General features: G+C 33.5%; 3 protein-coding genes across 3 annotated transcripts; 2 read left to right on the forward strand and 1 right to left on the reverse strand.

The window, feature by feature from the left end:
- Positions 1-1,384: 1,384 nt before the first annotated feature.
- On the forward strand, positions 1,385-9,984 carry LOC122279661 (putative MO25-like protein At5g47540). Its single transcript, XM_043090416.1, has 11 exons — positions 1,385-1,811; positions 2,796-2,957; positions 4,548-4,666; positions 6,310-6,384; positions 6,666-6,759; positions 7,283-7,342; positions 8,060-8,128; positions 8,349-8,447; positions 9,360-9,404; positions 9,492-9,594; positions 9,681-9,984. The coding sequence occupies exons 1-11, from the start codon at positions 1,680-1,682 to the stop codon at positions 9,752-9,754; spliced, it is 1,032 nt and encodes a 343-aa protein (XP_042946350.1). The 5' UTR covers positions 1,385-1,679; the 3' UTR covers positions 9,755-9,984.
- A 691-nt stretch (positions 9,985-10,675) lies between these two features.
- On the forward strand, positions 10,676-15,106 carry LOC122279679 (inositol-phosphate phosphatase-like). The gene is made up of 13 exons (XM_043090453.1): positions 10,676-10,834; positions 11,107-11,224; positions 11,402-11,457; positions 11,564-11,614; positions 12,319-12,399; positions 12,553-12,656; positions 12,748-12,832; positions 13,332-13,386; positions 13,482-13,525; positions 13,734-13,802; positions 14,154-14,254; positions 14,383-14,439; positions 14,757-15,106. The coding sequence occupies exons 2-13, from the start codon at positions 11,212-11,214 to the stop codon at positions 14,851-14,853; spliced, it is 813 nt and encodes a 270-aa protein (XP_042946387.1). The 5' UTR covers positions 10,676-10,834; positions 11,107-11,211; the 3' UTR covers positions 14,854-15,106.
- A 624-nt stretch (positions 15,107-15,730) lies between these two features.
- On the reverse strand, positions 15,731-18,000 carry LOC122279678 (cytochrome b561 and DOMON domain-containing protein At5g47530-like). The gene is made up of 3 exons (XM_043090452.1): positions 17,209-18,000; positions 16,429-16,683; positions 15,731-16,325 (listed from the first exon to the last, which is right to left on the reverse strand). Exons 1-3 carry the CDS (start codon positions 17,821-17,823, stop codon positions 15,996-15,998), a joined length of 1,200 nt encoding a protein of 399 aa, XP_042946386.1. The 5' UTR covers positions 17,824-18,000; the 3' UTR covers positions 15,731-15,995.
- Positions 18,001-25,908: the final 7,908 nt, after the last annotated feature.

A 25,908-nucleotide genomic window follows, 5' to 3' on the forward strand; every position in this document is an offset into this window, starting at 1 on the left:
GATATATTTTAGAATTGAATCGATATACATCAATCTTGAGAATTGAAAAATTGATACTGAGCTAATTTATTATCGAAATCGGAACTACCGATTTTATTTGTTTCGGTCCAATTTTTTCAATATAATTTTAATGATAAAAAATATAAAATTTTTTTAGAATAGAGAAAGATACTAGTATATAGTATACCATCGAATTTGATTATATTTTATATAAGTTAGACTATACACTTTTTATATGAGTACATATGATCAAATGTGTAAAAATACATATATAAAAAAATATATACATTATAATTCATTATGCCATAAAATGTATTTATCCTTGATATATATTTATATATATAAATCAAAAGTAAGTTTATATTCATAATTTTATATTAATGTTCATGTTTAGGATTAAGATTTTATCTTATATTAATTTTAATCTTTTATGTTCTAAAATTAATTTTTTTTTATGTTATATCAAATCTTATAATTTATATTAAGATTTATAAAATTAATTTAATGTTATATCAGCTGTTATATTAGTTTATGTTATTGGATTATTAGACATGAATGATAAGATTTTAAAATTTGATATTATATTAATTAATAATTTAGCATATAATATAATATAAAAATATTTTATATATAATATATATATGAATCGATCCAATGAGATATTATAAAAAACAAAATTAGAATGTAACTAATTTTGAACTGATTTTGTAAATTTAGAATCAATTTTACACCGAACCGAACACATCGGTCCGGTCCCATTCACCAATCTTCCAGTATTTATTTTTTGGGCTTTGCTAGACGCAGTCGGTAAATACAATCGGCTGTACAGAATAAATAAAAAAAATTATAAAAATATTTTTTTTTCATGGTTGTACAGAATGAATAAAAAAAAGTTTTATATAGGTCCCATATTAATTCAATTTTTTCAAAACGACTGCGTTTACTGACTGCAAAAATTATTTCTCTTATTTTTTAGCCCTCACCCATGGTCTCATTTGAAATTTAAACATCTTTTAATTTTAAAAATATATACTTTTACTTGTTATTTGTCTAAATTCATACAAAACGTAAACTTTAAAACAATATTTAAAACAATTAAAATAAAAAATATTTTAAAAAATTATATTGAAATATATTTTAATTTTATCTATTTATTTTTAAAAATATTGATGCAAAACATGTTTAAAAAAAATCCTATTAAGAATTTATTATTTATTCTAACAAATAAAATCCCGAAAATCTCACCCATCTAGCAAGGGGACAGCGAGGGGTGGATCGTCCAACAGCAGTGATCGAGACATCGAGTTGTGTGAACTACTTTTGAATTTTTTGTGTTTTGACTGAAATTTTAAATTATTGAGAATGATCTGTTATATTATAAATTATAATTTTCTTTTAAAAAAATCTGTATGAAAGATTGAGCTGTCAATCTTCCATTGGCGACCATGGATGCACTCGAATAACGTCCTCTCCATCTCTGTTACCATCATCCTCGTGAACAGACGTCCGGTCCGGTGACAGAGAGAGAACGGAAACCCCTTGAGTGGGACAGATAAAGATAGAGAGACAAAATAGGGAACTGTTTGTCGAATCCGTCATCGGCGGCGCCGAAGGCGAAGGGGCTTCCTCAGCCGCAGAAGCAGCTAGAGAAGCCCGTGCTTCCTTCGGAGACCGCTAACATGAAGGGCCTCTTCAAGTCTAAGCCTCGCACCCCTCCCGACGTCGTCCGCCAGACCCGCGATCTCCTCCTCTACGCCCAGCGCAGTAGCAGCGGCAGCTCCGATACCCGCGAGAGCAAGCGCGAGGAGAAGGTTCGTCTTTTGCTTCTCCTTCTGTCTCTTTTCCTCTCCATTCGGATCACTCGCTATCGAATTAGTCCGCTTTGATTCGCAGCGGATCGGGATGATTCTGAGATTTTCTTTTTATTTTTTTTTTCTGTTAAGGTTTTAGTTTTAGTTTTAGTTTTTTTTAAGAAAGTTGGGGGGATTTGGTTTTATGATAGAAACGAAAAAGTGATCTCAATCAAGGTAAATAGTGGCTTCTATCTCAGTTACTGAGGTGGCTTATAAATTCTGGTTCTAGAGGAAAGAGTATGTAAAATTGAATACCTGAATTTCGTTCTGCGCTTGCACATTTTATGGGAAAAAGTCAATTTAATCATTTGAATCATAATTTTTATCCTTACCAGATGTTTCTCTTGTCTTCGTTTGCTTTGTTTTTTGTTTTTGACCCTTTCCCAATATGCTTAAAACAAGAATCGGTTAAGTTAGGTAAATTTCACATCAGTTTGAGCTTTAAGAGCTTTTCTTGACACTTTTGATAATTTTTTTTCATGCTTAGCCGATGCTGATATTGTTGTTCTATGGAATGAAAAACCCAGTAGCATATAAGAGATTAAAAATCTAATGAGTGATCCTTACCTTCTAATTGGAGGTTGTGGATGCCCTTCTTCACACCCCGACCTGGGTTGAAGGTCTCTTGCAAAGCTAGTCCCCTGCCATCAATACCCTATCAGAGAACTTATCAAAAATATTTGTGCGTGCAGAATTTTTTACAGCAATGTTTAATGTATATATAGGTTATTTTGTGGTTGAAGTGTCGAACTGTGTGATTTATACGAGAAATATTTTTATTATCTAAATTTAGTGGGATAGTGAAACTAGGAATATTTTTGTGTAAAAAAAAAATATATTTCTGGTGTTAAGGTTTTGGAATTTTTCGACCTTTTTGTCTATTTGTTAGTTTTCTCAGTTTTGTAAATTTACCTTGCTTTTCAACTATGCATTTCTTAGCAGATGTCGGAGTTGTGTAAAAATTTAAGGGAGCTAAAGTCAATTCTTTATGGAGATAGTGAATCTGAGCCAGTTGCAGAAGCTTGTGCACAATTGACCCAGGAGTTTTTTAAAGAGAACACACTGCGGCTTCTGATTTTATGTCTTCCGAAATTGAATTTGGAGGTAAGTATGACTGGCTCTTGGACTGAGATATGATCAACTAGGATTGTCACCCTTAATTTGAGAGTTTTACTGCATTTTCATGCCCATCCACTGCCCAAGGACCTAACGTACTCGCTTTTTTAGCCTCTAAATATTTGTAAAAATGCTTATTGTCCTATAAACATTAAAAATTCCCAAGTTCCCTTAAAATCTCAAAAGATTATTGTTCTCTAAAACTCAAAAGTTTGGTTCTAAAATAAAAATGTATATTACACATTTTTAATAACTTAAAATTTGGCCAAAAGAAAAAGGCATTGGATGTTTATTTTTTTGAAATAAAACTTAATCTTTGTTTGGTTTTATTTTTTGTAGTTGATATTTTTAGCCTCTAAATATTTGTAAAAAGGCTCATTGTCCTATAAACATTAAAAATTCCGAAGTTCCCTTAAAATCTCCAAAGATTGTTATTCTCTAAAACTCAAAAGTTTGGTTCTAAAATAAAAATGTATATTACACATTTTTAATAACTTAAAATTTGGCCAAAAGAAAAAGGCTTTGGATGTTTATTTTTTTGGAATAAAACTTAATCTTTGTTTGGTTTTATTTTTTGTAGTTGATATTGCCACCATACTACAAGACTATAATTGTGAATTAAATCATTGGTTATATGAGGGTTGTACTTCCTATAAATGTAAAAATATAAGAAGTTTATATTGCTTTTTGATAAGTAGTAAGCTTATTTATTTATTTATTTTGATAAGTAATAAGTTTATATTGTTTTAAGTAATAATTTTATATTGTTATATTGGTTCGGTGCGGACTGTGTGAATTGAGTCACTTGGACCAACACCATATCAAGGCCTCGTTCGGTTGTTAAACTCAATTGAGATCAACTCAGTTGAGTCTAATTTTAAGCTGAGTCTAATATTTAAACACCCAACTCTCAAATTACTAGACTTATCTCAACTCAAAACCTATTTACATGTGGGACCCACAATCTTTTTCAACTCAACACCTCTTTATATGTGGGACCCACAACCTTTGTCAACTTCCCATAAATATCTCTAAACTCATCTTAGATGGGCCCCACATATCTCACTCTACCAACTCAATTCACTACTATTCATAAAGAGCTCCCGCTCAGCTTAACATCCAAACACAGCCATAATTGTGTTTTTAAGAAATTGGGACAGGCGATCAACTGGCTTTGGTGAATAACCAGCCAGTTCTGCTGATTTTGGCTAGTTCAGTCCCGGTTTTTGTTTGTACAACCCTACTTGTCACCTATTTATTTATTTTTTATTTATGCTTCTTATTTGAATAATTGATGAGATTATGCATGTCTTGATTTCAGTTGCACATGGTTATAGATTCATGATTGTTTCAATATGCTTCTTCTACATGCAAGAATGAACAGAGCCATATTTTTTCACATTATTATTTCACAAGGAAATACCATTGAGAGTTCCTCTTATATGCTTTTTCAGCCAGAAAACATAGTGTAGCAACCTTCAACATAGCATTACTGACCAAAAACGACTATCTGACACCTTGTGTTTGTGTCTACAAATCATAGCTTGCATTAATCTTGACACAGATCATTGTTTCCAGGCTCGAAAAGATGCCACTCAAGTTGTTGCAAATTTACAAAGGCAACAAGTTCATTCAAGACTAATTGCATCTGATTACTTGGAAGCAAACATAGATCTAATGGATATTCTGATAACAGGGTAAGCCACTGTCGGAAGTGGTTTGGAATTGTTACCCCTTATTATTCCATTCATGATCTCTGGTCGGGTCTTGAAGGCCCATATAATCTTTGAGGCTTAAATATATCGTGCATATAATGCTTGGTGTGCTTTCACTTACCTGGAAAGAAAAAAAGTGTCATTTGAGCTAGGGTCATTGGCTGAAGAAAAATCAGTTTAAATTGATAGTGATATCTGGTATGTTCCTATTTGAACTAGGTATAATCGAATCCTTTGAGAGAATTCTAATGTTATCTTCTTGATCTATCAAGTTCATATTAAAGTTTCTCTTTATGGAAACCAAGATTTGCTTCAATGTTGTTATGACCCAGCTCTAGAAAATAAATCAACTGAACTTCAAAGTGGTTTGGGTTCATAAATATTAATCACTTCTTCTAGACTAGGTGGTAAACTACTTCAGGTCTTTGACCAACCAAGAATTTGGTTTGATTAAAAAATTTTAATTTCAAGTACAAAACTTTTTTTTCTTTGGTAAGTAATTTCAAGTACAAAACTTGAAGTTAAAGAATTCATATTTTGGAAATTTTTCCAAAGTAAACCTTGTGGTTTATAATGCATCTCTTTAGGTTAAAATCTTGGCCATTCAGTGCTAGATCTCAGACAGCTCATGAAACATGTAGCGAGATGATTAAGCCTTTCTTTCCTTCATCTGGAGGATTTGAGCTTATTTAGTTAATTGTTCATTGAACCATTATAATTATCAGGCATTTACATTGCTGTTACAGCACTCCCAATGGATCATGTAAAGCACACATTTATCTAAAATAACTCAATATTTATCCAAAAAGAAGCTCCACTGGATCTTCTTCTATTTTTATCTTGATTTTCCAGTTTGCTACAGTAATCTTGCTAGATCTGGCTTGCACTGTTCATACATGTTAAATTTTTAAAAATTTTTTCTCTCCTCTGCATTCCTGATTCCCCACTTTTTTATTTATAAAGACTCTTTTATTTCTTCATATTTTACTTCCAGCCCCATTGATTTTTAAAAGCTATTCTTAAATATATTTTTAATTACAGATATCGGAAGAGACTGGGATTATTGCTTTGGCTGACTATGATGGTTCTTGAACTTTTTTATTAAACTATAAAACTTGGGCATAAAATGTCATATGTATATATATGTTGGTACTTGAACATAAAAGAAATTTATTTATATTTATATTTTGTGTATAGGACAGAATTATGTCATATTGTATATAGGGAGGTATTGAAAATATTAAAAGATTTGAGGATATTATAAATTCATTAGTAGTTAGAAGAAATATTTGAAATGAATAAAAATAAATAAAAAAGATTAGTTGAATGATATAGAGAAAAAAGAGATAAGCTGATGTCTAGCAGTATATAGGAGTCACTCGGTAAAATAAAAAAAGTGAATATTGGTGACATATTATAGATAACAAGAAACAAAATCGATTGGGAGTGCTCTTAGTTGCTATTAATTCATGATGCCCCTTTTCATAAGAATTTAGGTTAGACAATTGTTTTTAAGTTGTAATATGTTCCTTTGATGTCAGTTGTTTAGGCTTTTCAAAACTTGTTTTTCCTCATTGGCTCGTATTGATCTTCATCTTCTAATGGTAGAATGTTGTTCTGTTTAGTTATGAAAACGCAGACATGGCATTACACTATGGTGCAATGCTGAGGGAGTGCATTCGTCACCAGAGTGTTGCAAGGTGAGTGAAATTGCCTGGCTTTTGGCCTTGTGGACTATCATATCAATAAAGTCTTGAGCAATTATGATGCTAGTTGTAGTGTCTAGTTGGTATCATTTTTGGGCTGGCTACTGCTGCGAAATCAAATGATCAAATAATATGTTTTTTTTTTTTCCCTACTTACATCTATCTATTCATTATCAATTACAGTCAAATTTCAATTTATTTCTAGCTGATTCATTAATGATGTTTGTCTGGTGTAATCTTTACGACTTATCGGATTCTTCCTGTTTTAACTGCAGATATGTTTTGGAATCTCAACACATGAAGAAGTTTTTTGATTATATTCAACTTCCAAATTTTGACATTGCCGCAGATGCTGCCGCAACTTTTAAGGTGAGTCTAACTGACACAGATGTACTCATGAGTCGCAATCATCTGTATTATTCTGTCAATTCCAAATAAGGGTATTTTTTTTTTTTTTCAATTTGAGAAACTAGCTTTCTGGAAGTAGTCTGGTTTGTCCTTTTGTAAATATGTCCTATTTGAGAAGTTAGAACTGCATGATGTTGTGGCACTTTGCTAAGTTAGACTGTCAATTGTTGCATTCTATTCAGCCAAAGCCATAGTGTTGAATGTATTGAATGTCTGATCTGTTTTCCTATCTAGTATCACTGTTTTTTCTATCAGTGCATCTCCTGGCCCATAATTCTATTATATTTTGTCTGTTGAAGATCTTTATGCATGAGTCTGCATAAAACGTTTTTTCTCATTATAATATAATATATTATGTATGCATATTCAATTTTCCAATGAAAGTATTGGGGCCTTTTTGCTATCATTTTGTTTAATCCATGCACTTACGGAGTCACTATCGCACCAGGATCATTCTGATGCAATTGTTCACTTTTTCTTGCAGGAACTCCTGACAAGGCATAAATCAACTGTTGCGGAGTTTCTTTCTAAGAATTATGACTGGGTAAGTTATCTTTCACTTTGGTTGTTTCTTGTTACAAACACAAGAAGACTAGAAGAAACTTATGTGATGCACACTCAATTTAAAGTGTATCAAGGGTAGTTTGATCTACGTGTAGGAGATAAAAATTGAGAAAGAACATTTTTAATGACAACTCAGTGGCGATCCTGTTCTTTTTGTTTCCATTATTATTATTGTTACTACTGTATCTCTCACTAGTGCTTAGTGGTTTTTAGGCGTATTTGATGTATACTCCCTGTGTATTTGGGCTATGTCTTTTCCTATCAATAAAATTTTACTTGTATAAAAAAAAATTACTACCAAGTTTGGAAACTCTTATTGATGAGGCGCTCATAAATTACTGCTTGTCAAGAACAGGTGAATCTAATAGTTAGATCAAATGTTCTTATACTCCCCTGTATATGTGGGTCTAGATTCCAGAAAGGCTAAGGCCCTGTTTGGATATTGAGATGATTTCAACTCATCTCACCTCAACATCCAAACACCACTAAGTTAATGGAAGCATCAAATGGAGGCAGAGCTTGAATTCAGGATTATTTGTTCTCATACCATGGCAGTAACCACTTAATTAAAAGCCTAAGCTAATGGGGAAATGAATCACCAACTATGCTGACATGAGTTTGTCACCTTGCTGGGCAGTTAACCTAAGGCTTCTGATCGGTCATGACTTGAAATTCTCCATTTTTTCTCTGTTTGCAGTTCTTTGCTGAGTATAACTCAAAGTTACTGGAATCTACTAATTACATCACCAGACGACAAGCCATCAAGGTATGATCAGTGCTGGACGTTTGGCCCAAATATTTGAAAGGAAAAGGGGTGGGGTTGGGGGTGGGGGGTGGAGTTACATATGTATGGAGGTCATGACCGAGGAATGATTTTCCCCTGTTGATATAATGCAACTCTGACATTATACTGTTTGCTGAAAAGGATTTAAATAATTCTGAAATTCAATTTGCTGAGAAGTTTTTGTTATTTTTTTCGGTTTCAGCTGTTGGGAGATATGCTACTGGATCGTTCAAATTCGGCCATAATGACAAGATACGTTAGCTCAAGGGACAACTTGAGGATTCTTATGAATCTTCTCAGAGTATGACACTGTCAGATTGCTTAATATATTCATCTTGAATTTTTATCTTAAAACAGGATGTGATGTAAAGTAGCTTTCTAAGACCCTTCAATCCAATGTTGACACATTATCTTTTTACTGATGAACAAAATAGGGTCACCTACACTGCATAAGACCTATAAAATCATAAAATGCAATTAAACTAGGAAAAAGACGGTTGGTGGCCAGCCCCCCATTTTGGGGTGGTTTGGATCCCCTACCACCTCTTGTGACCGCAGCTGGAGTGGTGGGTTTTAGGGTTTGGATATCTGGCCCACTGGCTAAGGCATATCTCTGACCACTTTGAGGAACAGCCGGAGTAATGGCTGGTTGTGGTCCTAAAATGATTTGGGGTTTAAGGGTTTAGGGTTTAGATTTTAGAATTAGAATGTGAAAAATAACCATATATGGTGTGTTTTTTATTTTAAATTATTAGACTCTCATGGTCAGGTTTTTAAGTTTTACACCGCATCCTGTTAAGAGGGTGTCTCTTTCACCTTTTATTTGAATTCTTACCAATCCTCACAAGAAGTTTTATGTTAGTTTATGATGCATTTGGTTTTTTCGCCCGTCTTTATGCCATTAAATGACAGTATACTGCTATACTTTGGGCCCCAGAGGGCAACATTTTCTTTCTATTGTGGAGTGTGAACCTGTTGCATAGAGGATGCCTTCTCTACTCTAGACAAGTGTCAGGTTTTAAACCACAAAAATACCAGTGGATTGAGGATTCTGTGACCAACTAATGATGAACTCTTTGATAATTTAAAATAAGAGCTAGATTGTTCATCTTATTTTACTTATGAATGTAATATACATCACCCAAACGGAAAGGTAGAATATCGAATTCAACTGAATATTTGTGTGATAAATAGTGGATTCCCTTGATCGCAGGAGTCCAGCAAGAGCATCCAGATAGAAGCATTTCACGTGTTTAAGGTACTATATTTTGGGTTAGGCTGCATTTTGAACTAATGACCTTTCAAGTGCTCCTTCAAGTATGTTTACATGTTTGAATTTCAACAGCTATTTGCGGCTAATCAAAACAAACCTCCCGACATAGTCAGCATACTTGTTGCAAACAAAAGCAAGCTTTTAAGGCTGTTTGCTGATTTCAAACCAGATAAGGGTAAAACATGCATTGCTATTAACAATATGTAACAATCGACTTTGCAGTCGGCATTGTGTTTACAGTTTAGTTTGCTTTTGTTGCAGAGGATGAAGAGTTTGAGGCTGACAAAGTTCAAGTTGTGAAAGAAATTGCTGCCCTCGAACCTAGGGAATCTTGAGACCACCCAGGAGCCAGCTCTATTTTGTTTCGAAGTTACCGTGTTTCTGTAACTCAATTTAATTGTTAATTTTTCTACTCTTGTAGCCCCCAAGCATTGGACGCTATTAAGATCCGACGTGGCCTTTTTTCTTGCTCGATTCCTGTCCCGTAGTTTCCCATATTCCTGTCCTGTAATCTAAATATACTTCTGTAATGTAGATAAATAAGATGATTTTCCTTTTGAATTCACCGAGGTGCCCTTATTGGAAACTCTTTGTCGAGAGCTTGTACACTCTTGGAATTAGTCAGGACGCGTTTTCAGACACCCGGTGCTAATAAAAAAAAAAAAAAAAAGTGGATAAATAAGTTGTGAAATTTTTTTGGTCGATGCAGATGGTTGAATTGTTCACAAGTTGCATTGTAATTAAAAGTTGTTAAGAGGATAAAGCAAGATACCCCACAGCTTGAAATTGATCATAAACATTTGAATTATTATTTAGTTCATGAATACAGATGACACGATAATTTCATACTTGACATTGAGATTGTTTATGCTTACTTTTCCAATGGTAGGCTGAAGCCTCTGGATCCGCAGAGATCTTTGGGACAGGTATTCATGTACCAAAGCCATCAAGTCCTGTTGGATTCGAAAATGGGACAAAATAGAAAAAAAAGAATGAGTTATGTTACATATAAAAACAGTCGCACACTAATCTGTATATTAATATTGATTTATTCATATTTAAAATTTAAATTAACACTGTTATTAATAAGATTTATTTTTTAATTAATCACATCATATTAATATATAGATTAATGTATAATTTAACTTGTAATTATAGTTTTAAAAAAAATCTATGTATCCATTGACTATTGAGAATGTATCGAATCGAGCGTGTGATTGACGGGTGAAAGCATCTCTGTTTCCTTGGCAATGACAGTGGCAGCAGCATGTACTATTTGGTATTGCTATTAATAGATGCCTCTTTCCTTGTATATTTCAGGGAGCCCTGTTCGTCGTGTACCTCACACCTCACAGAATTCGAAGGCGTAACTCCAAGCTCGCTGGCTCAGAAGAAGAGTGATCTTTATTATTAAGGTTATGATCTAATCGCCAGCATATGCATTAGTTGATGATGATAAGCATATCCATAAATCATTATGATCAGCAACGAGGAAGAATGCTAACAAAAAATGCGTTACTAACTTAAATATTTATTATTGGACCAGACTGTCCAGAGTCCAGACACACCCAGGAACTCCAATCCAAGGCATTTAAATTTTAAAGAAAAAAACAAAACAGAGAAGATGAATTTTGAGTTGATCTTCTATTTGAACACATGGGATGTGCTGTTGTTTTTGTTGTTTCAGGGTTTGCTACGTAAGTCGTGAGCTGAAAGCTCGGAGACAAATCCTTATAAAATCATCTGGTTTTACCTCACTTCTCTCTCTTCTTCTTCTACAGAGCCTTAAAAAATGGCTGGAAATGGTAGGCCCCCATCTCTCTCTCTCTCTCTCTCTCTCTCTCTCTCTCTCTCTCTCTCTCCTTGCGTTTCTTTGTTTCTTTTTCGGGTCCAAACCCTAAACACATTGTTTTCCTTGATACTGATGAACTCAAGCTTTATATATATATTTTTTATTTCCTTCCGAATTCTTTGGGGTTCAGATTCTCTCTCAGACTTCCTCGCATCTGCTATCGATGCAGCGAAGAGAGCTGGCGAGGTTTGTTATAATCCGAAGTCCATTTTGTCTTTGGTTTCTTTTAAATACGTTTTCCTTGTATTTTTCCTGTAATATATTTGTATTGTCGTAAATATTTAATTTTCAGGTAATTCGTGAGGGGTTCTATCAGACAAAACATGTGGAGCATAAAGGCGAGGTATGCTCTCCCCCTCTGTTAAGGGTTGCATCATATCTTTCTTTGATATTTGATACGCCACATCCCACACCTCTTATCTTTTTGGGTTTTCTTTATACGATCAATGCAATCTATGGAATTGTAAGTATCTCTTGGGCCTCATGCAGCATGCCAATGAATGGTTAAAACTTAGAAGTACAATTGTTAATAGGACTTTAGAGAGCGGAGGCTAGAAGTGTTTATGAATTAAGGTGAAAATTTATGTGCACATGTTAATTTGATAGATTTTAATGCATTGGCATAAAAGGTGCCAGCTTTTTATGTACCCTGTGCTATTGTTAGATACGCACTTGCCTAGGCTGGCATATTCTATCTTATTTGGGAATTAAAAGTGATAGGAAATTATTAGATTTATCTTTCCAACAGTAAAGAATGAATTTTGGAAGATTCTATCACTCTCTGTGCAATTTTAATACAATTCAACATGCAAATTTTAATTCAAAGGCAATGAGAGGTTTTGTATTTTTACAACAGTCAACACATGCAAGATGTGAGAATCCCCTATTTGTTTATTTTGTTTCCTTCCATTTAGTTAGTGACCCGATGGTGAGTTTTGTGAATGAGAGGCATTCATTAGAAAAGGGAAAAAAACCGAGGATGTTGACTCGAATTTAGAGAACAAGCAAGCAAATTTTAATTCTAAAGTTTTTTTCTGTGCAATGCAGGTGGATTTGGTTACCGAAACCGATAAGGCATGTGAAGATATCATATTTAGACATCTCACCCAGCTTTACCCCACACACAAGGTCAACACTTATCCCTTATTTCTTAATTTTATGCATAGGAGAGGGTTACAATTATTGCTCAAAATGTAGTCTTTTATCTTCTCAGAATGTTTTTTTTTTGTCTAACAAAAAACTAATCCTTTCTGAACTGGTTCCAACTGCTGCTCTTCTTAGTTCATTGGTGAAGAAACTACTGCTGCCTCTGGTGCTGTGGATTTGACTGATGAACCGACTTGGATAGTTGATCCAGTGGATGGAACCACTAACTTTGTTCATGGGTAAATATTAATTTCTTTTATTGTAGGTGATCATTTCTACTCCTCATATTCAATCGTGTCGATTGTTATTTTCCCAACCTAATTATTGTAGGTTTCCTTTCGTATGTGTTTCCATTGGTCTTACAATTGGAAAGGTTCCTACAGTGGGTGTCGTTTACAATCCAATAATGAATGAGGTGAGAATTCTAATTCTTTTAAAAAAGAGGACGGTAGGTGAGAATTCTAATACCCCGTGTATGTTTGACATAAGCTATCAACCATAATGACCATTCTATTTGTGGCATAGAGATAGTATGCAGAATCCTCCAATTAATTTATGGATGGAACCTGTAGTTCGCAAGATATATTTCATCATGTCGTATGTCCAGAAAGAAGCACATAACACAACTGTCAATGAGAAATCAAGTAATCAGTTGTTCCTCCCCGTCATACTTATTGTCCACGACTGATAGGATTAAACTGACCTGTTGGAGGCAAGAGGTTCTATATGGTCCACCCTTTTTTTTTTTCAATTTTTCTTTTTGCTGTTAAATTTTCCAGGACTCTCCGACCACCTGATTTCCTTGGCATGTGTAGAATCCTGTTTCGCACATTATTGGATTTGGTAGTCAAAATGCATGTTTTAATAAGTACTGATGTCTGTGCTACATCTAACTTTGGGTTTATGACATGTAGCTTTTTACTGGAATCCGTGGAAAAGGTGCTTTTCTGAATGGAAACCCTCTAAGAAGTGAGACTACTTTTCCTAAACTTTCAGTTTTGTGTCTCTCTTACTAATCCTAAGAACCTATAACAGCTACATGGTTATATTTTGCAATGTTGCAGTATCATCTCAAGCAGAACTTGTGAAGTCTCTCCTTGTAACTGAGGTATGTGAATATACAATGGAATAAATCCTTGATGCAAAACTATTTGATGAAAGTTCTTATGCTTTGTCATTTTCTTGTAACATTAGGCTTTCACATGAGCTATAGAGCTTTAGTAACAAAATAATGAGCCCAAATCAAGTTGGTGAAATCTCAGAATAAAATCACGAAAACATTTTTCAAACTGAAATATTTTTTCCTGAATGAGCAGGTGGGTACCCAACGTGATAAGTCGACATTGGATGCCTCAACAAACAGAATTAATTGGCTACTTTCCAAGGTAAAGTATAAACATGCCACCAAAGGTATTGAGCTTTAATTTATCAAAAAAAAAAGGTATTGAGCTTTATAACAGGATCATGAACGTTTTTTGAAAGAGTTTAGGAGTTTTTTCTGGAAGACTTTGTTTTTGTGGGCCATTGCTTTAGATTTGAATGGTCTCAGCTTCCATGATTTCCTTGTAACTGTTTCTAGTTCTTAAATAGGTGTATGCTTTTGTATACCTCTAGTGTACTTGGGCTATACCTATCTTTATATCAATGAAATGTCTTATTACTTTATCAAAAAAAGGTATTGAGCTTTATAACATGCATTGGTGTCTGTCATGAATATTGGATACTTTTTTTATCAGGTGAGATCGATTCGGATGACTGGCTCTTGTGCATTAGATCTCTGTGAAATTGCACGTGGAAGGCTTGACCTATTTTATTTAGTCGGCTTTGGGGGTCCTTGGTATGATACTGTAACTTCTCAGTGAGGTTCTTCTTTTGATTGAAATGGCTCGATTCTTTGTTTGATATTTTTAATTTGAAATTGGTTGGTTGTGATGCATGACTGAGATGGTCTGCTTTTGTACCCAGGGATGTGGCAGGTGGTGCTGTGATTGTAATAGAAGCTGGAGGACTTGTGTATGACCCGTAAGTGACATACCTAAATATGTGTCTTACATGTTTTTCAAAAAAAGGGAATATTGGAGGATTTAGATAGGACTAGCATTCTTCCATAGCAACCTTTGAACAAGGTAGTTAAAACAGTCAACATTCATTAGTCTTCATCCTATGGGCCATCACAAATCAATATGTGAGTTGGCCATGCATTGGGGTGGTTTTGCTGAGTGCACAATTGGCAGGCCATGATAAGCATTTTGATTTTGAACTTCAAAAGCATTTACAATTACGTATGTTTTTAAATATTTCACCTATGTTAACATTTGATGGTTATCATTACCCATCAGATCTGGTAAAGATTTTGACATCACATTCCAGCGAGTAGCAGCTTCGAACCCTTATGTCAAGGATGCATTTGTTGAGGCTTTACAGTACTCAGAATGAGAGACACATACTTGATCATTGAAATCTGGGATATTGCTAATTCATTCAATATGGTTTAGTTTAATTCCTATGTTCCAAATGGGATGCATTTTATGTCTTCCTATTTTCCTCACTTTCCTAGTCAAGTGCTCTCTCTTGTATGCACCCTGTGTACTTGGGTTGCACCCCTCTGCACTATTAATAAATTGACCCGACTTATAAAAATTTCCATGTTCCAAAAACCATTAATAGTATGCTTTCTATTATTCTATCATGTTCCATTTACTGATAGATTGTTTAATGGATATAATGATTACTCTCCTCTTGTGCCTTAAGCAGTGCGATATTATTTCTGGAATTGGTTGAGATGACAACTCAAATGGTTGGATGTACTCGAATCTAATTGTTCATGCATCTTGAAAACGATTAGTACTAATATTTAGCATCCAGTTCTTGAGTTTCTTCATTTTATACCAATTGGCTTACAACATGTTCTGAATCTTACCTGAAATGGGCTTGAAAAGCTCTTTAAACGTTAGCCTCTTGAGATATAGTACAAGACCGATGATAACGTGGCGGTGGAACAATTCCAGCATTTTTTTATGTTTGGTTGGATCTGAGATGTAAATGCTATTCATGCTACAGGAATAGGTTCATGTAAAGTGTAAACTGCTACATTTTAAAGATGCTATCGACCTGGATTCACTGTTAGAACCATGACATGAGATGGAAGTATTCAGCAAGTCAATGGAAAACATGGGTGTTACAGTAAATATAATTTTAAATTAGAGAAATGCTTATTTACAAAGCAATTTTACAAAATCATACTTCCGAAATGAGATGATTTGACGTGGAACGTCAGATTATATAGTTTTTTTTTATAAGATTTTCTTGTAGATGTAGAACGTCTCATGAAATTAACTGATACATGTACACGAATACAAGTCCAGGCTCCAGACACTATTCTATATGAATCAACTCTGGAACCCAACTCCCTCATTATATGGGGATTTCCTAAATAGCAAATAGCCTCGTCCACAAATTTGCAAAAAGGTGGAAATAACAGAGAGAATAAATAGCAAAGAAACACAAAAAAGAAAAGGAAATGACTGGGTGAAAAGACCCAGAATTAACCAATCACAACCTATATCCGGTTAGCCATTTTAAACATACTGTGGTGTTCTAGACTCGTACCCATTAGCCCCATTTCCTCCATTCACTGCCTGAAGCGTCTTCTCTGCACTTTGTGACCTTCTCCTCTTCAACACAACATACCAAGTATACGCCTCCAGCCACACAGCATTGAGTACCAAAAACACAATAATGCCAATGTAAGCATTCTTCCACTTCTTCTCCGGCATCAGAATCTCGAATCCTAAGAATATGTTAATGATGCTGAGAAGGATGACAAAATACCCAACTGAATGGTGATAGATATTCCAGTAAAATCTGTATTTGTGATCCTTGTTCGGCCTTAGAAGCAAAGCAAACACCTAGACAGGATGTGCAATTCTTTCTTAGCAATGAAAGAGACAAACTTTGGTAGAAAATATGTGGAATAGCATTGATTGTATGTATGAGAAGAATTTTGGATACCTGAAGTGTTGCAAGGATGAAAAGGAGAATGCCAAGTGTTCTGTGTTTGGTGTATTGGACACCAGCAGATTCGTTACCAAGCTTTAGACCGGTTGCCCACCCAGAAACTCCAACAATATAAGCTGAAGTTTGGCAAGTGACATGTAGGTAAAACCATGCTGGGTCTGCAGATTTGAATACCCTCAAGTACCTTGCTATTATAACACCAAGAGGCATCAAAATACCCCAACTCACTACGTTTAGCACTCCATGAATCTGAAATTTCATTCCAATAACAGTAAGTCTAGCAAAAGTTATGAGCATCTTAAAGCCTTGAATTTAAGAACATAATGTGAAATCGAAATATATATGGCCATTTATTACCAAACTGTTAAGAGACTAGAAAGAAAACAAATCTGTGTCAAAGCAAGGAGAGGAAAGAAAGCAATTTGATGAAATAGGACTTTCGATTTGGTGCTGCAGAGCAACCCAAACAGGTTTGTACATGATAGATATCAAGATGTCCTATCTTATAGGTAGGAAAACTTCATGTAACACAAATTTAGAATCGCATACGATTGCATAGAATTATAGGTCCCACATACCAAATCAAAACAGAGAAAGCTACGACGAAGAAAACTAAACTCAACAAATAAAACCCAATTTATATAAAAACTTGAGCAAAAAGATTTAAAAGAATAAAGAAGAACAAGGCACGGTGGAGCTAACACCAATATACGCTAAAAACCTTGGAAAAAAATCATTATGACAACAAAAAGGAGCAAAGTTTCTCATACTCACATTTCTGTCTCTGGATCTTGAGCTCCCCCCTCCAGTCGTCGTTGCAGTCTGCCCCGACAGAAGATTCAGGGATCCCATGGATTTAGTATTAGCAGCAGCAAAAGAATGCACTCCTGGGTTGTCATTGGAAACAGGACCCATTTGCCAAACCTGGTTGATACTAGTAGTACTGCTATCGTTTGGAAGTGCCAAAGTAGCATAGATTATAGTCTCACTATTTGCATGTGTTGCTTCCAAATTCGAGACATCGAATTTCAGCTCTCCCTCCTCCATTTTGGTTTTATAACCAGTGATCTGAGAGGTGTAAACTCTCATGGTTCCATTGGACAGTTGGTAAGCAACAAGAGCTTGTGCTCCAACCATACCCGAACCAGTAGGGTTGATCGCCCATGCACTCCATGTCGAGGGCGCGACCCCGGTTTGCCTATACGCGATTTTGAGATTCCCAGAAGATTTTTCGTAGTTCCAATGTACGAAAGAATTCAGATAAGGAAGATCATTACAGGAGCTAAAGACCTGGTTTCTGGGGAAGCTGTATTTGGCACATGTCTGAGCTGAGGATGAGGAGAAAAAGATAGAGAAAAAAAGAGAGAGAACCAGCACAAGCCTGAACATGTTTGGCTGATTCAGAAAGAGCGAGAGAAAATGGAGAAGATCAGAGATATTCTTCTTTTTAAAGTTGTTAACCAACCTTTTATGAAAAGAGTTCAAAGAACAGCAGTGCAGCAGAGAAATAATCGGAAGGATGAGTTAGAATACACAAACTACAGGTAATTATAATAAGAGTTTGGTTGGTTTAGGTTGTTGGCCTGTCTGTTGGAGAAGGTTCCGTATCCATACGCAATAGAATACAATGTTTTTCCTTTTTGTTAATTTTTTCTGTTGTTTTTGCCTATTTTAATCCTCACGAGCTTTAGTTTCTAACAACCATACATCCTTCTTCACACCTGCCTTTATCTGCCGAACTTCAACCGCACTTCGAACGTACAACAACAACAATGTGGAGTTTCCCAAAGGATATTTATGGCAGATGATTGATTGAAGAATCAGAAAACAGTTTGGTCGGCTGTAGTTAGCCATCCAATCTTCCCCCTCAATCCTGCATGACACATGTACACCATTGCCAAGATTAATGTCCGGTTTGAAATTTTGAATTGTGAGTTGAGTTTAAATAAATTAAGATGAAAATTAAATAAAATATTATTATTTAATATTATTATTATTTAATATTATTATTATTTTAAAATTTTAAAAAATTGAATTGTTTATTATATTATATGTAAGAATTTGAAAAAATTATAATGATTAGATGAAATGAAACATTTTTTATATCCAAGTCAAACCTAATTATTGATATTGCTAAGGAAAAAAAATTAAAAAAGCTCGAAAATTCTTATAATCTTTGCTTTTGTAACTTTGTTGGTTTGATTAATCCTATTTTTAAAATTTTTTTCTTTTAATTATATTTTTCATATGATTAAAAATAATAAAAATTAAGATGAATAACAACATTTTACTGTTTGTAGTAAAGTTTTGCCAAAGAAATGGTAATTTGGAAGGTTCTTCCATTGCTAATTCAGTTAGATGTGCATTTATATATAAAGTATATACACATTATCAAGACTAAACAGTTTTATGAAGATGTTCTCTTCTTTGTGAACATACTTAAAATTCACGACCATCTTACTAAAAACAGCCGAACGGTTTGGTGGTTAAGGGTTCTTTTCTCGGTATTTTAGAGTACCATAGAGTTCGGATCAGAATTTTAAAAGATTACTAAGGACTTGGATGTTAGAAACTTAGAACATGCATTAGAATTGGTCAAAGTTCAAATCAAGAGGACCTATGGCATGCAATTTCTAAATTTATCATATGTTTTAGCTAACATTTTTCGGTTAATTAATCTAAGTTCTATTATTAACAAGAAAGATATATAATAATATTTATTGGAAAACAAATCTATCAAAATAATAAGAGAAATGATAATTGAAGTTGTGAGTATGCAAGCACCGCGAAATCATTTTAAAAAAATGGATAAATACATGACCCGCATGAAAAAAATTAATTTTTTAATAGTTGACTTCACTCTTTTTTAAAATGACTATACGGCACTTGCGCACTCCACGACTATATATATCATTATTCAAATAATAAATAGCAAATTATGGAGTTACCAAAATTAATTATGATACCACATGATATCTCTCACACAAGCCTGATCAGTTTATAAATATCATAATACAATTTATGAATATAATTTGGATCATATATTTATTTTATCGATCAAGGTCAATGAGATAAAGATAATAATGCAGATAATATATATATATATATATATATATATATATATATATATATATAAATATTTATAGCAACCTATTAATTGACACATACAATCTTATTCAGCTTGCGTCGGAAATGGCTAAATATTATTTACCTAAAATGAATGTTCTTCTTCATTTTAAATGTCATTCTTGATCACATTTGATGATCACGTTACGCGTCTTAAGCAGTTGCCATTTAAATGGCTTATGGAAAAAATAATTGAAATGTGTCACATCATCAAGTGTGACGGGAGATGATGACAAGATTTGAGATGACTAGTAACATTGTTTTTTGCCGAAACACTTATATTTCATTATATCATCTTATGATTCCTTTACACTTTATTCACAAGCACATTCTCAGGCTTCCACAGGTACCAATCTCCATTATAGGAACCTGTAGAAATCAAGCAAACCCCGAGATCATGTATGCTACCTTAAGCTATATATATTCTGAATTGATATTTTGCCTACTAATTATTAGTACTTCTATGGATTTGCCACCCATATTCATGTCGTGTGTGTGTGTGTCTATGTGTGGGTCTGTTCAAACCAACTTTACTTCATCATGTCAAGTTCCTTGCTTAACGAAGATTTCAGTTTATCAACCCTAAAACATGCTCTTAGCAGCAATCAACATATCAAAGTAACAGAAAAATATGGAAACCATCCTCGGAATCGAGCAGAACTGCTTAACATTAGGTGATCCTCTACTTGCAATTAGCAGTAGTGCTTCCTTTCAGGCAACTTATAGTTAACAGATCATCGAGAACTTAACACAGTGGCAAATCTTGTTCCTTCTCTATGACAATATTGCCATAGCCATGCAACAGTTTAGAATTAGCCATAACAAGATGTCCATATATACATATATATATATATATATATATATATATATATATATATATATATATATATATATATATATATATGTATGTATATATATCATACCTACCAAACCAACAAATTAAAGTAGTACCGGAGACATCAATTTTGCAAAATGACTAACAGCAGACTTTGAAAAAACCCACAAAATCTGTCACTATATTAGTATTCTTGTTGCCTTTGCCATCTGATCTGTCATGTGTGCAGCTTACGTACTCTTATTTCATTGAACCCTCAATGTTTCCCGTTGTTGGTGAGATTATGACTCTGATAAAAACAGTTAAACTCATTAGTACGAGGCCTTGTTGCATTGGTCTCCATCCACATACAATTAAGGATCTCTTAGTTCATGGGTTTACGTAAAAGCTTTAACAAGTCTCCCACCATATATATTTCTTCCTAATCTAATAACAAAGATCTTAACACCTCAACTACCATGAATTCTAGTCTTTTTTGTCACTCGTTTTTTTTAAGCATAGAGTAGTCAAGAGCATTTTGAAATGCCCTTACTTTTATTCTTAAGTTAAGCCCACAAGTAATCACCTTCAGCTTATAGCATTCTCCAACAGTTGCAAAACCCAACTTGTGTGATCCCATTTCCCCCAAATGATGAATGGGAAGGGGGTACTTTTGTGGCTAGGTGATTCCAAGGATTAGGCTCGGTCATTGAGTCTAACCGCCCGTCAAAGTTTGGTAATTCTGTGATGGAAAAATGAATTTGTGTGAATGAAATTTTGAAATATACACGTGTTAATGTGAATGTAAGTGATTACGCCTGACACAGATAATGGTGACAGAAACTAATAATTTATATAATACTATCAAGCCCCAACTTTAGAGCTTAGACGTTTCAGGTAAGGGTGTCTCAAACAAGTTATTTCCAAACCCAACTTACATACTTCCAATAGACTTGTAAAGCAACATAGATCATAGAAATCTATAAATAATGACACATGCAAAAGTCACCAGAAGATTGATCGATTAATGCAAGAGAAAGGCCCATGCGATCTATATTGAATTGGACCTTATAAAGTGAAGGGCCTTGAAGCCCAATCTCTTGTTGCCTGTGAAATAATGGGCTGAATAGAATTCCCTCACATTATTACAAATCGAGTAGTCCAAGATATAAACCCAAGACCCAAGAAGGGCTTGATATGGTGGACAAGGTGGACCCATGGCAGCTGTGAGCACACACAATTATTGCTTCCGACAAAAGTTCTAGAAAAAATTGAAAAATATTATGCTTTCCTTCTCGGGAAATAATAACCTATAAAAAAAAACAGTTGGTGGCAGCCATGGGTTATAGATTCAGGGAACTTTGCCTTTGTACACCACCAAATAGAGCCATCCTCGTGCTACTGCTTTTGATCCTCAACTGAAAAAAAAAAAAAAAAAAAAAAAAAAAAAAAAAAAAAAAAAAAAATCCCATCTTGAGTGGAATGTAAACTTATACAAAATTTACAGATTTTGGATGTATTCGATTTGTTTAATCAAAGAAAAATAATAGTGTAGTTACAAGTACGTAAGTGTCGTGTAATCATTTTGAAAAAAATAAATAAATATTAGATCTATATGTAAAATTAATTTTTTAATAATAGACTCTATTTTTTTTTCAAAATGAATGCACGACATTGACATACTCTACGATTGTATGTAACATTACTCTTAATTAAATAGATCGCGCTAGAGTTAACTTCTATACAATTAATCAAACTCGACTTAATATGTCCAAACCCAACACATGACATTTAGAATTAAAAGTAGTTTTCTACATGAATTACTTTAATCCATAGCTTCCAAGAATTTTCCAAAAAAAAAAAAGAGGATGAGTTGAACAACCCAAATCTGCTAACAGAGAGAGCCATAGATGAAACTTGAAAGTTCCCACCATTTACAGAATAAGCCAAGAAGTCCATTTTCATTGGTTTGACAAATGAACACATTCAAAAGCTTCTCAAACTTTTTTTTTTTTATCTTTGTCCCCTTATCTTCAAAACTTCTAATTGGGTGTCATTTTCTTATAAAAACAAATTACTTGTCCAATGCAAGGCAGTGTGCCATATAATACAAGTGAAGTGAAGGGAAGTCAGCCTTGTGACTTTATCCTCATTCCAAAAGTCCAAAAAGTTACAGCCAAGGTGGCTGATTCCCACCTCCATTAAATTAACTATTTTTGTCAACCAATCTAACAAGTTTTGGCCCCAAAATTAATATTATATATATTATGATGACATGGCATGAGCTGTAGGAAACTATAATTTTTTTTTTTTGAAATGAACTTTTCATTAAGAAAATAATAAATTACACAGTTTGTCAAATATGATATTATCTTAGATAAATTCAAGACTTTCTTCGATCATTACAATCTCACTATCATACTTAAAACTAAATTTAGCTAGTTGGTGGGCAACACCATTGCCAACTCTCAGTATCCATGCAACCTGCCAATATTGTCTTCTTCTAAGTAGTTCTTCAATATCATCCACTACTTACCCAAACCACAAACAATTCTCTTCTTCACTATTTACTACATTCACAATACTTTGCGCATTACCTTCAAAAATTACATTGCAAAAATTAATAAAAGATTCTTGAAAAGTTTCAAATATTCATGAGATTTTACATCACTTGGTAATTAATATTTTGTTAGCTTTAGCCTATAGCCTATATAATAGACTTATGCTTCGTTTGGTTATACAAATGAGGTGAGATGTTAAAATTTGAATAAAATATTGTTAGAATATAATTTTTAATATTATTTTTATTTTGAGATTTGAAAATGTTAGATTGTTTATTATATTTTATATAGGAATTTAAAAAAATTATAATAATTATATGAGATAAGATGATTTAATTTTGTGTAACTAAATCAGCCTAAGGTGGGTAGTATTTAATTTAGCTTTATACATTAAAAGTGTAACAAATGAATTGCTCAAGAAATATCTACTCATGCTGAAGATTTCATAAAACTTTTCCAACTCTTATTAAACAGTAAGAGGGATATGTGATTATGCTCATTATATGCTGACTATTGAGCTATGTTATTTACACACCACTTATTACAAGATCTATTATATTCATCAAAATATATCTAAATATCCATACTTTAAATATTAATGATACAGTTGATAGGTTAATAAAGAGACTTATATACCATTGAAACTCCATTTGATACAATTTCATGTAAGGGTGTAATCAGTTGAGTTCGGTCTGGAAGAGTCACAGATCAAAATTTCGTTCTATCATTTTTGTTGGACCAGACCATTAGCTATTGGGCCGATCAGTTTATGAACATTTTTTTCATTATATATATATATGGTTAATGAAATTAAATGATTTCTTTAACATTTTATATATAGTTAATGAATATTAAATAATTTCATTGTATATATGATCAATGGTAATTCTTAAGATGAAAATTACATAATTAACTTACATAACTATTATATAAAATAATATTAGATGTATATATGGTCTCGGTCCAATCTTGTCTAGTTTAAAAAAATACATTTCGAGACTAACTAATAAGACTATCGATCTGATCCGATCAATTTTGTTGGTCCAGTTTGATTCTCCTCCAGCCATAATTCCAAGCAATATTTAAAATAAAAAATATCTATAAAATAGAATGCAAATAAAAATAACAATAACAACAACAACAACAATAATAATAATAATTTAAAAAATAGAAAACGACAAAAAAAAAAGACATTACTTGTGCAGCAACCACTGTAGTCATAATGGTAAGACCTTTGTTTCTTCGAACTTTTTTGTTATTAGTGAAATCCGAGTAATCATGAAGGAAAATTATTTAGCTCAACTAAGATCATCAAACTTAACGTTTCTAATCATTTTCAAATTAAATAAGCGTAAAGTAAAGTAAGTAGCTCTATTATTTATAATAATATTCAAGAATAATTTCTATGGCTTTCTGCTCACCACAATACCATCAAATATCCATGCTGCACCCTTCCCTTAACTTGAATAAACAAACAAGAGTAATGTCAATTTCTGTTATAAATCTTATTATCCTTCTTTTAATTCGAAGATTATTATTTCTCAACAAACAAGTCATTGGCTAAAAATACAAATATATATTTCATTCGCCAGGGTTGGATTCTTTTTGTGCAATTCAATACTTGAGATTTTGAGAACCGTTATCGGTCTAAAATTAAGTTCTCACATCTACGAAGTGATGAGAAGACTAAAGGAACCAAGCACCGTATCTCTATAGGCTTGCCTTAGTCTACGAAGTTGGCTAAGAAGAACCAATGGATAGCATCTTCACCAACAAATGCCAGGTGTGCATATGCGAGTTTCATTTAAAAACAATTTGACGGGCTCAACAATCGCCTAAAGTGGGTCTAGGTGGTTGACTGGCTTCTTGATCAACATGAGTGGGGTACCAAATACAACTCCAATATTGATAATAAACTAGAAACGTCAACAATAGTTCATGATGGAAAATGAAAATCTCACCAACACCACTGAAAATAAAAATGTCGGATGAATATATGCATTTTGATAACGAGACAAGCGAGTCCAGTCTTTCAGCTGCCTGGCTTACCACTATTTTCATAAAAAGTTAATAGCTGGGAAAGGAGACTGTCCAGCCTCCCAAGTGCTCGATTAGGCCAGCAAGTCACTTGATTGCCTTACCACCTTTGTGCACATTTTACGCAATCAAGTGTACCTCCCGCCATATTGAGCTACGTGCTCACATTTTATGCGGTCAAGTATACATCCCGCCACACTGAGCTCCGCACTCGCCATTTACATGGTTAAATATATCTCCCAACACTGAGCTCCGCGCTCCATTTTGTGCAGTTGAGAACATATCCCACTACATTGAGCTTTCCCGCTACATTGAGTGTTGAACCCAAGATTTCAAGTTTTATATAATTATATATCTACACATGGATTTTGATGATAACAAATGAATTCAAAGAATAAAGGAGTCTCAAACTCAAGTTGTTTACACAATAAAGTTAAGCACATCAAGGAAACAAGAATGAGCAAGAAGGGAACAAGTTCACATTAAAATGATAGAGTAATGTTGTAAATCTCTTAAAAATTCGAAATTAGGATTAAGGTTCAAAATTAATATTTTATCATAAAGCATTAAAATACATTTTCCACATGTGCATGAATATTTTTGAAAATTAAAATTGAAAATTTTGAAAGATGATTGATTGTTATCTTTCGCATGTGCATACCTTGATTAAAGGGTTGAACTTTGAAAATATTAAAAATGATTGATTGTCATATTTCACATGTGCATGTTTTATTTGAATTTTTTCAAAAGTGATTGATACTTTTTTTGACTCATGCAAAATGTAAATGTTTTTGTTTGAAATATTTGAAAAGTAAAGTGTGCTCCTTTTGTCATATGCAAAAAGTAAAAGATTAGGTTTGAATTTTTTGAAAAGTAAAGTGTGCTCCTTTTGTCATATGCAAAAAGTAAAAAATTGGATTTGATTTATTTGAAAAG

This window comes from Carya illinoinensis, chromosome 10 (assembly GCF_018687715.1).
Source record: "Carya illinoinensis cultivar Pawnee chromosome 10, C.illinoinensisPawnee_v1, whole genome shotgun sequence".
Classification (NCBI taxonomy): Eukaryota; Viridiplantae; Streptophyta; class Magnoliopsida; order Fagales; family Juglandaceae; genus Carya; species Carya illinoinensis.

Bases quoted from the DNA above. Each gene is read 5' to 3' on its own strand.
- LOC122279679 (XM_043090453.1), top strand. The intron at 11,458-11,563 runs GTTTGTTATAAT...TTTAATTTTCAG, and splicing joins CAGCGAAGAGAGCTGGCGAG to GTAATTCGTGAGGGGTTCTA. The intron at 13,387-13,481 runs GTGAGACTACTT...GCAATGTTGCAG, and splicing joins GAATGGAAACCCTCTAAGAA to TATCATCTCAAGCAGAACTT.
- LOC122279661 (XM_043090416.1), top strand. From the start codon at position 1,680: ATGAAGGGCCTCTTCAAGTCTAAGCCTCGCACCCCTCCCGACGTCGTC. The intron at 1,812-2,795 runs GTTCGTCTTTTG...ATTTCTTAGCAG, and splicing joins AGAGCAAGCGCGAGGAGAAG to ATGTCGGAGTTGTGTAAAAA. The intron at 8,448-9,359 runs GTATGACACTGT...CCTTGATCGCAG, and splicing joins TTCTTATGAATCTTCTCAGA to GAGTCCAGCAAGAGCATCCA.
- LOC122279678 (XM_043090452.1), bottom strand. From the start codon at position 17,823: ATGTTCAGGCTTGTGCTGGTTCTCTCTCTTTTTTTCTCTATCTTTTTC. The intron at 16,684-17,208 runs GTGAGTATGAGA...ATGAAATTTCAG, and splicing joins CAAGATCCAGAGACAGAAAT to ATTCATGGAGTGCTAAACGT. The intron at 16,326-16,428 runs GTATCCAAAATT...CATCCTGTCTAG, and splicing joins TCATCCTTGCAACACTTCAG to GTGTTTGCTTTGCTTCTAAG.